Consider the following 12597-nt stretch of genomic DNA (forward strand, 5'->3'; position numbering starts at 1 on the left):
GGCACGGGGAGAACATGCAAACTCCGCACACACAAGGCGGAGGCGGGAATCGAACCCCGACCCTGGAGGTGTGAGGCGAATGTGCTACCCACTAAGCCACCGTGCCCCCCTAAATTATTATTCATTATCATAAATTTCCCTTAGTTCACATGTACATCAGATGCTTAGATGTTAAATATATTTAATTTTCTTTATTTTAAATTTACTTATTTATTTAGATACAGAGGTGCATTTAAAGAACTTATACAGGTTGTTACCATCACATATTCCAACAAAATACACTTCCATGTGAAGTCCCCTGTGGGTTTCCTTTATCCAAAATCTACCTCTTTCTATATTCACCCATTTTTCTAAGCACATTTAGAGAACACACCACTACTTTCATAAAGATGCTGGATCATTTTCATGAAGGATAATGATGGCAGAATGAAGGAGGCACCAGAGGAAGTTTTGGAAGCACTTACGTTATCACTGTATTTGCAGTTGAATCTATTTGCCAGAAGATGGCGCTAAGTTACACGATGTTATAAAAGTTGGGTTGTGCAGTGTACAGTCTGCCACACACCATGAAAGCGTTCGGCACTTTGTTCTTCTGGATGTTGGTCTCCCAGCTTCTGATCACTCTCATGTTTTCAGGATCCAGCTGTGAGATAATGATGAGGTTCCACGAGCCTTTTCTGTGCTGTAAATGGCCCACAGTCCCTTGGCACCCACAGCCAGGTCGATGTCGGTGTAGCCACCCCAGGAATAAGGATACTGGCTGTGGAATTCCGGGTGTGGCAGCTCTCTCAAGGCCACGATGTTCTCAGCAGCAACGTCATAACGCAGCAACGTGGGGCTCTGTCTGCGTCGGTAGTAAAGCAATCCGTGGTACACGGTGGCCCCGGTGCTCCCCATCGACTCTGGTAAAAGCAGGACCTTGGTGGGGTAGTCACGGGCAAGCTGCTCCAGGTTTTCATAGGCGTACAGTTCTCGTACTTCACTGCTCACAGTGTCGATGCACCACACCGTGTCTGGCCCATACGGAGCTCCTGGAGACTCTGGGTCCTGGAACCACATTCCGTATTTACCTGTGATGCTGTTGGCCTTCAGATGGGTCTCAGGCTCACCGACAGAAACAAGTTCCCTACAGCCTTTTATACATAGAATAAACAAAACAGATTATTATCATAAAAATCAAGTTGTTTGTAGGCACATTTCAAATTTCATGTCAATTCATGTCAAATTTCATTTTTTTTTTAATGGCTGGTTGCTAATTTATAGATTTAAAGCCATGTTTATATTTAACAATCTTCAAAAATGAAGCTGTCAGACCTGCATTGTCCTGAAGGTTCTCCTGGACTTTGGGAGGAACTGGAACTTCAGACACGGTGATTAAAGCAGATCTGATATATGACAGAAAATAAATATCAAACATATTTAATTGCAAATTTTTTTACTCCTTACAATTTCACTTAGATTTTAAAGACATGTGGAAGGAGTCTCCAGTGTCAGTGCTTTGGAATGGTCATAGTGAAGTGTTTAAACTTGAGGGCAAATGACACAAAAAGGAGACATTTAGTGTATTATTTTTTGTTTTTGCTGTGTGTGTGTGTGTGTGTGTGTGTGTGTGTGTGTGTGTGTGTGTGTGTGTGTGTGTGTATATGTGTGTGTGTCACTTAGTTCACATGTACATCAGATGCTTAAATGTTTTTCAAAGGAAATTGTTTTATTTTTAAGGCCAGTTTGTTGGCGTACTGACACGGTACAGGAACTCGCACAATTCCCTTAATGGGGGAAGAAAAAAAACAACAGATATACATCATGAGAGGTAGAGAAACTAAACTAATTCAGTAAACACCACTTTCAAAAACTGTTTCAAAACAAACGTTATATATTTACCGAGACATTAGTGTAGCCCAGCTGGGGTTATATTAAGTATCATTTCTTTTATTTTCATGTAATGGGGCATTTATGATTGTTTGTTGTTCATATAATATCATAACTGTGTCTGTGTATTGTGATAAAATAATTGTGCACGTCCCCTTTAAGAGTTTGTTAGTAATACACTGTCTAAAAACGTGGCTTTGCCCAGCAGGTTAGTTCATTTCTTTCTGATTGGCCCTTGTCCTTCTTATTCCCGCCTCTGCAGGTATACTGAGAATTATGATTGGATGAAGGGGTGGAGTTTAGAGCTGCAGATCGGTGTGAGAGGTTTGTTGTTTGTCTCCTGCGAGTTTTAAGGCTAATATATAGAGTAAATAACCACTGACAAAGTGTGTTAAAGCGTCTGTATTTGTCTGACCGAGTGTTATTACTACTTTTATTTGTGTATATAATGTGTACAAGAGTAAAGTTTACGACTTGTTTCTTCTGAGTCTGCTGCACAGACAGCCGAAGCTACGCTAATCCTCCTGACTATCTGACTGCTTTCCTACACTTTAGTTTAGTTAACGATGTGACTGGGAGGAATTCATGGACCAGTTGGGACTTACCTCGGACGGGCTTTGGAGTATCGTTGCTATGGCGATAAAGGATCGGTTCGGTAGAGGAGGGACTACAGAAAGATCTACAGCTTCAGAGGAGGGAATTTGGTGTTCCAGCCGCCTGGGAAGCCGTTCAGGTGATTTGTTTATTTTATTTCAGCTCGTAAGGGTGCAAAGATATCTACACTGTGTGGAAACTACATATCCCATGATGCTTTGTAGACGGGCTACTGTTAGCATGTGGCTAATGTTCGGTAAGCAGCCATAGATATCTACAGTGTGTGAAAACTACATATCCCATGAACACTTGCGCTTGTAGCGTCGCTACTGTTAGCATGTGGCTAATGTTCGGTCATAGATATCTACACACTACATAGATATCTACACACTACATAGATATCTACACACTACATAGATATCTACACACTACATAGATATCTACACACTACATAGATATCTACACACTACATAGATATCTACACACTACATAGATATCTACACACTACATAGATATCTACACACAATACAGTTTAAATGTTTAACATGTATAGTCACACCATTGTAGCAGTGTAGCATGCAGTAGGCTGTAAGGTAATATATATATGTGTACATATGTGTGTGTATATACACACACACACACACACACACCATTGTAGCAGTGTAGCATGCAGTAGGCTATAAGGTAAGTAGTGATTGTTCATTTGAAGTTTACTCAAGTGGAAGAATGTAAGTAATAAACTTACACCTATTAGCACTATGTATTATATTGTGGAAAAGTAGATTATCTTCATATCAAAACCTTAAATGTTCTCTGGACTTAATGATAAATACATGTCTGACCTTTGGAATGAACCAAAAAAAACTAGAAATCACATTCATGACTATTTATGGTGATTTTATTTCAAAAGTGCGTCATCATTTGTCTGCTTTATCTGACCTGAGAAGCACAGAGTCAGTCAGAGCTGGAGGCGTTTATCTATAACGTTAATCGGCAGAAAGCCACAAAGACGGTTATAGAAGGTGTTTTATAAATGTGATAAATGTTATAAATTTTACAAATTGTTTACTAGGTTGTGTTTTGTGTCAATACTAAATAAAACTAACATTTATTGATTTGGTCTTTGTGAATATTAGTTTATTAATGACTGCATTCATTGGACACACTGTTTGTAGAGAATGCACACACACATGAACTGATCTGATTCAAGACTGGCATCATTACATCATGCATAAAATTTTGGTGTCCACTTTTGTCATTTTAAACAATAGCATAACTTTTGGCTTACTATGTAGTCATATAATATATAATATAAAACTCTTCTTGTTTTAAATTGTCACTGAGGGCTAAAGATGAAACCCTAGAAGCGCCCCTGCTATCTATGGATAATTCTCCACCCTTTTCTTTCAGCCGACCAGAGTCCGCTCTTCCAGAACCAGAACCCATGCAGGTGGATCCTACTGGTGTCTCACTGTCAGAGCGTCATGGAAGACTTACTCTAGGATCGTGTCTATACTGTGGAGCATCGGGGCATACCATCATCTCATGCCCCATTCGCCCACCACCACCACCACACCTGGTGAGTGTTATTCAGCCTGATCCATCTTTTTACTCCCCATTGTAAAGTCAATGTCTGATATGTGTTCCCCATCACTGTGTTTCAGTCTCAGCCCTCCTCCATTCAGGATTAACTAATTAAACCACATAAGTCCGTCCCACACCACTGTATTATTAGATAAAGTGCTGTGCTGTGATCTTATATGATAAAACATTTAATAAGGTATTAATACGATCAATTCTGTTATGTTTACAATGTTAACAAACTTATTGATGCTGTACCTGTTCCATCCTCCACATTTTGCTCACCTAGTTTGTCTGGCACATCCTTCTCTACCTTTTCACACAAATGGACACTGAGCTGCTCACTAGGGAGGAATCACGTATGAAAGTTACCACTTACTTACTTGTTCCCCTCCCTACAAGCTTGTTTAAATCCTGTTTGTATTCATTGTGCCCTGCTGTTCTCAGTATTGTAAATGATTCCCTGCATACTGGTGTTGTGCCAGCAGCATTGACTGGTGACTGGTTTTGTCTGTACGGGTGTTCCTCAGGGTTCCATCTTAGGCCCCTTACTTTTTAGCATGTACATATTTCCACTTGGATTGCTTTTAAGATCACTTGGGCTTAATTAGCACTTTTATGCAGACCACACTCAGATTTATATTCACTTTAAGCCTAATCAAAATTTGGATCTTTCTTTTTTAACACGCTGTATTGCTGAGATAAAAACGTGGGGGTCTCCAAAATTGTTTGTGCCTCAGCGCTGATAAGACAGAGCTTGTCTTGCTTATTGGTCGTCCCTCACCAGCTTCACAAAGCTGGTTCACTGTTTCTAAACGTAGATGGCTCTGTTCTGGAAGTACAAACCAAATGAAAAAATAATCTTGGATTCAAGTTTGTCTTTTGACCCTCACGTTCGGCACATTGTAAAGAACTCATTATTTCATCTCAGAAATATTGCTAGACTTCACCCTATGTTATCTCACTCAGTGACTGAAAGGCTTATTAAGACTTTTGTGTTCTCCCGCTGTGACTAAATCCACACTTAATAAACTGCAATGTGTGCAAAATTCAGCTGCTAGGATCCTGACTGGGGTCAGGCAAAATGAGCACATTACACCAATTCTCAAGTCCTTGCTGATAAAAATAAAACTAATAGAAAATCTATAAATTACATAGAAATTTCTATACTTCTGCACAAATAAAGACGGACTTACTTTATCTGGCTGTTGCACTTGCTGATGCATCGCTGCCGGCTGTGCCGCATCCACCGCCTGCTTCACCGCATTGGGAAGCAACTCCTCGAGTGCTCCCCTTACCGTTTCCCGGCAGTTGCAGACGGGTGGAAGCTGCTGCCCAGTTTGGTCGGAGACCACCCTTCTACGCCGAACCGGACTAATTGGGCGAGGGGATGTCATCGTGAACTGTAAGAGAATGAGTAACACCCACCTAGCGGCTGCTCTATTTATAAGCTGACATTATAATTACGCACAAATTAAACGTGTGTTATTGGTCATTTCCCTCTTCCTCCTGCTCCTCCTACACACTCATTGGCTAAAATCTTTGTGACAGAAGAACCGATCCGAAACACGCCGTAGAATTCCAGCCTCAGTCCGTCATTCTGTTCTACACCACATAATTATTATTATTATTATTAAATAATAATGAATGAAGACATGAGACACAGAAGACATGTTTGTGTTCTGTTTATTTTAATAGTTTTAATAGTTAAATTGTTCATTGTTGCACACGGAAAATCTGCCAACTCAAAAAGGACAAAGAAATAATTGACCTTGAAAAAGTCTGAAACTTATTTAAAGACTGGAACGCAACTGACTGGAACACATTGTCATCTGTCCTTTTTGTGTTGGTAAATCTGACAAACATGTCTTCTGTGTCTCATGTCTTCATTTATGTCTGTGTTGGTACCTGAATCTGTAGCTGTTTACTGCTCCACATATTCATATTTGTATCTGTATGTATAAAGTCTGATTTAAACCATGGCTAAGGACATTAACTCATTTATAACATATAACCAAACACGTGTTGCTATTCTTCTCATATTGAACCTGACAATGTTGTGCACTGACCAGGGCGGCGATGATCACCCTGAAGAGAATGTGGGCAGTGATGCAGCCCAAGAAGGCCCAGTTCATCATTTTAACCCTCCCTTGGCTTCTTGGTGTTTTCCACACTGATAGGAGATAAGAAATAAAAAAGTTCCTTCTGAAAACATTAACAGACAGAACATATCTGGAAAGCTTGTAGGTTTCTATATATACACACCTTTATGGCCGAAAAAGCAATAATGCTGCAATACTCACCCATGAAGCCAAGGAAGATGATCATCATGACCTCCAGAGCAATTGAGAATGACGCCAGGGTGATGACTGCCACACTGTGGCCACACTTTCCCTCCCTAGCAATGTGGCCGCAATTATCGGCCAGCATTGTGAAGCCCAAAAGGACTTGTGCCAGGGAGGAGGTGGCCTCTAGTGTGTTCATGTCCATCAGCTGTGAGAGAGAAACACCACATGACCACATTAGCATGACCTACATTTTAGACCATAGGTCACCAACAGACAGACCGTGGTCCGGGTCCGGACCCAGAAGCTGCCCAATACGGACCAATCCACTCAAATCTGAAGACAGCGTCCCTGAGACAGCTTTCCCAGGTCTGAGGACAGTAGCCCTATACATCCTGACCATGTTTGGCTCTACATACAACTGTGAGGCAGCTTTCTCTACAATGAACATAATCCAAACTAAATATGGTTCCAGGGTCACTAATGAGCAGCTCCACATGTGTACGAGAGCGGCCCTGACTCCGTTCAAGCCCAGGTTTAAACCTAACCCAGGTTTAACCCTAACCCAGGTTTAACCCTAACCCCAAGTCCAGGTTTAACCCTAACCCAAGCCCAGCTAGAGCTCAAAATAAAAATATTGTTCCGGTGTCTTTTAGATATTTAAATAACAATTCTTGAGTTCTCGATCGCCAATACTCGCTTCCCAGCAGTACCTTTAGAGAAATATTGTCCACTCCTATCCACCCTAATTCCTGAAATAACTGAAATCTGTCCCTTTCACATGCAGGACACTTATCTAGTACTGTATGTGCCTCACTATTTCCAATTCCCCACACTTCACATTCACACTTGCCTATTCTAAAGAGATTATGGTTTGGTGCAGTTTGTCCAATTCTTAATCTCGTGATGACGACATCCTTCTTTCTATTTCCCAATCTTTTCCTCTCAATTCCAACAATCTCCTGTATGTGGAAGAGATGTCTTCCTTTAGTCCCACTATTCCATACTTCCTGCCATCTTTTACATACTTCTGACAAGGTCAGTTTTAACAGGAGGTGGGATAGAAACAAGGGGTCAGAGCTGAATATAAAGCTGTCTGCATGTAGAAAGCATCTACACCACCATGCGTGTTTGTCTGATGAAGCAGCACAGCCCAGCTCCGGGGCCGGGTCGCGGGGGCAGCAGTCTAAGCAGGGACACCCAGACTCCCCTCTCCCCAGACACTTCCTCCAGCTCTTCCGGGGGAATACCGAGGCGTTCCCAGGCCAGCCGAGAGACATAGTCCCTCCAGCGTGTCCTAGGTCTTCCCCGGGGCCTCCTCCCGGTTGGACATGCCCGGAACACCTCCCCAGGGAGGCGTGCAGGAGGCATCCGAAACAGATGCCCGAGCCACCTCAGCTGACCCCTCTCGATGTGGAGGAGCAGCGGCTCTACCCTGAGCTCCTCCCGAGTGACTGAGCTCCTCACCCTATCTCTAAGGGAGCGCCCAGCCACCCTACGGAGGAAACTCATTTCGGCCGCCTGTATCCGGGATCTTGTCCTTTCAGTCATGACCCAAAGCTCATGACCATCGGTGAGGGTAGGAACGTAGATTGACTGGTAAATAAAGAGCTTCGCCTTACGGCTCAGCTCTCTCTTCACCACAACAGATCCGTATATCGACCGCATCACTGCAGAAGATACACCGATGCGCCTGTCGATCTCCCGCTCCATCCTTCCCTCAATCGTGAACAGGACCCCAAGATACTTAAACTCCTCCACTTGAGGCAGGAACTCTCCACCAACCTGAAGGGGGCAAGCCACCCTTTTCCGGCTGAGAACCATGGCCTCGGACTTGGAGGTGCTGATTCTCATCCTCGCCGCTTCACACTCAGCTGCAAACCGTCCCAGTGCACGCTGAAGGTCCTGATTTGAAGAAGCCAACAGGGCAACATCATCTGCAAAAAGCAGAGACGAAATCCTGTGGTCCCCAAACCGGACTCCCTCCGGGCCCCGACTGTGCCTAGAAATCCTGTCCATATAAATAATGAACAGGACCGGTGACAAAGGGCAGCCCTGTCAGAGTCCAACATGCACTGGGAACAAGTCTGACTTACTGCCGGCAATGCGAACCAAACTCCTGCTCCGGTCATATAGGGACCGGACAGCCCTTAGCAGAGGGCCACGGACCCCATACTCCCAGAGCACCCCCCACAGGTCACCACAAGGGACACAGTCAAATGCCTTCTCCAGATCCATAAAACACATGTGGACTGGTTGGGCAAACTCCCATGAACCCTCCAGCAACCTGGTGAGGGTATAGAGATGGTCCAGTGTTCCACGACCAGGACGAAATCCGCATTGTTCCTCCTGAATCCGAGGTTCGACTATCGGCCGAATTCTCCTCTCCAGTACCCTGGCATAGACTTTTCCGGGGAGGCTGAGGAGTGTGATCCCCCTGTAGTTGGAACACACCCTCTGGTCCCCCTTCTTAAACAGAGGGACCACCACCCCAGTCTGCCAGTCCAGAGGCACTGTCCCCAACCGCCACGCGATGTTGCAGAGTCGTGTCAGCCAAGACAGCCCTACAACGTCCAGAGACTTAAGGTACTCAGGACGGATCTCATCCACCCCCGGTGCCTTGCCACCAAGGAGCTTCTCAACTACCTCAGTGACCTCAGCTTGGGGGATCGACGAGTCCACAACCGAGCCCTCTGCCTCTGCTTCCTCACTGGAAGACATGTTGGTGGGGTTGAGGAGATCCTCGAAGTACTCCTTCCACCGTCCGAGAATGTCACCAGTCGAATCAGCAGATTCCCACTCCCACTGTAAACAGTGTGTGCAGGGCACTGCTTCCCAACGGGGAGAAACAGATAACATGAAATAGTTAGGAGTGTCAGAACTTACCCCATGCCACAATCCATCGGGCCACGACCTTCGAGGTCTGCCACGCATCCCTGGCCTGTCGTAGCCATCACGACCGCCGCTGTCTCCGGGGTAACCTCCATGCTGGGGTGGCTGAGAGCCTCCGTAACCTCCGCTCACACCACCCTGATTGTAACCACCTGTATGAGGTAGCAGCAGATCTATGATTACTACACCAGATACTACACACATCTAATATAAAAAATTAAAATGTCTTATAACTGGTCCGATATCTGGATCATGAAGCCGAGTGTTGTTTGTGACCCAGAGTGTGGGAGCAGTGAACCTCACCATAGGGTCCAGACTGGTCGTAGTTGCCCTGAGAAGCTCCAGGCTGGCTGTACTGAGAGTGGGAGTAGGATACCTTGTGAGGAGGGTAGGCGGTAGAGGGAGGCTGTTAGGGTGGGACTTGAGATGGAGGCTGTTGGGGTGGGACATGAGATGGAGGCTGTTGGGGTGGGACTTGAGATGGAGGCTGTTGGGGTGGGACTTGAGATGGAGGCTGTTGGGGTGGGACTTGAGATGGAGGCTGTTGGGGTAGGCTGTTAGAGTGGGACTTGAGATGGAGGCTGTTGGGGTGGGACATGAGGGTAGGCGGTAGATGGAGGCTGTTGGGGTGGGACTTGAGGGTAGGCAGTAGATGGAGGCTGTTGGGGTGGGACTTGAGGGTAGGCAGTAGATGGAGTCTGTTGGGGTGGGACTTGAGAGTAGGCGGCCTGCTGATGCCCACCGTAGGCTGACCGCTGGGCCTGGTATCCACCCTGGGTGTAGGCGGACTGAGTGCTGCTGCTGTATCTAGAGCAGGGAAGGAGAGATCAGAAACTTCTCCACTGTTAACTAAACAGACACTGAACACCATCTGTGAAACACAGGAACCTCAACCATAAACAGAAGTTCCTGCGCTGCCATGGCATCTCTGCAGTACCTCTGAGGAGCCAAAGTGGCCTGCTGGCCGTATCCAGAGTCAGCGGACCGAGGAAGCGGCCTGCTGGCCGTATCCGGAGTTAGCGGACCGAGGAAGCGGCCTGCTGGCCGTATCCGGAGTTAGCGGACCGAGGAAGCGACCTGCTGGCCGTATCCGGAGTTAGCGGACTGAGGAAGCGGCCTGCTGGCCGTATCATGAGTTAGCAGACTGAGCGCTATAGAAAATCGGTGTATGCATTTTGTCTGACTGAAGACATTGTATTCTTCTAACCCTTTTTGCCCATCAAGTTACAAACATTATTATTATTTAATATGTAATCAATGAATGTCATCTAACAATCAGCACTAAAACTTTCGACTGTTTTTAAATTATACGCACTGCTACTTTGACCTGCCAAAGGTGCCCTCACACTACTGTAGATCCACAACATCCAAACAGTTTCTGGAACCTGTGTTTCAGTCGATGGCTGATCTGTATGCAGTGTATTGTCATGCTGCAGCAGAGAAGAATGCAACACCTTTGTCAAGGCAAGTGTTCACAGATGAGTTCAAGCATCTCAACCTAGGCATTTACCACCCAAACAAGGACCAGTGCAACATCTGTTGTGCTTTCAAGACCGACAACTTAGACCTCCCTGTCTGCCAGTGAGTTTGCTTCATGCATTGTTGACTACATCTCTGCACACACTGAGCCTGACACATTTATCCTGTGGAGTGACGGCTGTGGGTATCGGAACAGGAATGCAGTTCTAAGCAACACACTACTTCTGTTCTCCATGAAGACAAACAAAGTCGTCATTCAGAAGTACCTCGAGAAAGGGCATACTCAGATGGAATGCGACTCTGTTCATGGCATCATCGAGAGGCGTCTGAGGGACCAGGATGTGTATCTCCCAGCTGAGTATGTTAACTTGATGAAGAGAGCCCGATGAACCACACCTTCTTCCAGGACTTCACCAAGCTGAGGCTCTGTAAGTCTTTGTGCCCTGGAGTAAGGCCTGGTGACCTAACTGTCCATGATATCAGAGCCATCAGGTAATTACCAATGTAAATCTTATGTCTTACCAATATACTGTAGGCATGACATTGTGATGTTGCATATTTTTAATGAAACAGTGATTACTTTGTTGTGTTTTGTGCTATTAGGTACAACAACAATGGAACGATGGACTTGAAAATAAACCATTCTGACGACTGGCGTCCACACTCGAGTCCCAAACTCCGAAACTCCACCTCAGACAGCCACACAGTCACCCCACTCTATTCAGACAGCCTGAAGATCACAGAGCTGAAATTTAAACACCTCCAAGACCTGAAGGAAGTCATCCCAAAGGACTTTCACAGTTTTTATGGCAATTTGCATCACTAGTTTAATACACACAGAGCCTCACAGATACATGCACACGGACACACAGACACAGGCTTAGTAAAGCAAGCCTTAAAGGGATAGTTCACCCAAAAATAAAATAAAAAAGACCATGCAGTGCCTTGTATGTTAGCATGAGGACTTTAAAATCTACTCGGAACCTGACCGGAAGCCAGTGTGAGGACTTGAGAATTGGTGTAATGTGCTCATTAGCAGTTGAATTTTGCACACATTGTGGATTTAGGAACCCCAGCTAGAAGTGCACTTCAATAGTCACAGCGAGAGAACACAAAAGTCTTAATAAGCCTTTCAGTCACTGAGCGAGATAACATAGGGTGAAGTCTAGCAATATCTCTGAGATGAAAAAATGAGTTCTTTACAATGTGCCGAACGTGAGGGTCAAAAGACAAACTTGAAACTAAGATGGTTTGCAAAGCTGGTGAGGAGCGACCAATAAGCAAGACAAGCTCTGTCTTATCAGCGTTGAGGCACAAACAATTTTGAGACACCCACGTTTTTATCTCATTTATAATTTAAATAAATTAAATAAAATGAATATTAAATAAATTAAGTAATTAAATAAAATATTAAATAAATTTATAACATTTATCACACACACACACCCACCCCTCCACACACTCACACAGACCCCTCCACACACACACACACACAGACCCCTCCACACACACAGAGATGTTAATTTGAACACAAGATGAATAACATTGTTATATCCAGAAAAAAGCCTAATCATCACATTAATATTACTATATATTTATTAATGAGTTGTCTATGTTCATAGTTCTCTTCATGCACTTTTACCCTTGTATAATACAGGACAGGTCAGCATTCAGAAGACTCCAGTTGGGAAACGTCACGTCCGTAAAGCCAATAATAGTCTGTGAAATTGTCTTTATGTGCAAATATAACGTAGTTATACACCGAGTCCACATATTATGTACAATATGAAGGTTTTAATCCCTTGTACACTATAACTGTACTCTAACCTGCTGTGACACGCTGCTCTGACCAAAAAGATATTACACCTGAAGTCATTTATACTGACGTACGTGTCCC

At 44.5% G+C, this 12597-nt stretch overlaps 2 protein-coding genes across 4 annotated transcripts in view; both read right to left on the reverse strand.

The window, feature by feature from the left end:
• The window catches only part of LOC113651658, a 187773-nt gene that overhangs the window by 164391 nt on the left and 10785 nt on the right, over positions 1-12597 (reverse strand). The window lies entirely within an intron of this gene.
• On the reverse strand, positions 177-5378 carry LOC113648608 (myocilin-like). Of its 2 annotated transcripts, XM_047814573.1 has the most exons (4): positions 5241-5378; positions 1315-1385; positions 979-1133; positions 177-873 (listed from the first exon to the last, which is right to left on the reverse strand). In XM_047814573.1, the coding sequence occupies exons 1-4, from the start codon at positions 5288-5290 to the stop codon at positions 625-627; spliced, it is 525 nt and encodes a 174-aa protein (XP_047670529.1). In that variant the 5' UTR covers positions 5291-5378; the 3' UTR covers positions 177-624. The 2 variants fall into 2 exon arrangements, with proteins under 2 accessions (XP_047670529.1, XP_047670522.1); XM_047814566.1 differs by having other exon boundaries at positions 177-1133.

The sequence above is a fragment of the Tachysurus fulvidraco genome, chromosome 1 (genome assembly GCF_022655615.1).
Source record: "Tachysurus fulvidraco isolate hzauxx_2018 chromosome 1, HZAU_PFXX_2.0, whole genome shotgun sequence".
Taxonomy (NCBI): Eukaryota; Metazoa; Chordata; class Actinopteri; order Siluriformes; family Bagridae; genus Tachysurus; species Tachysurus fulvidraco.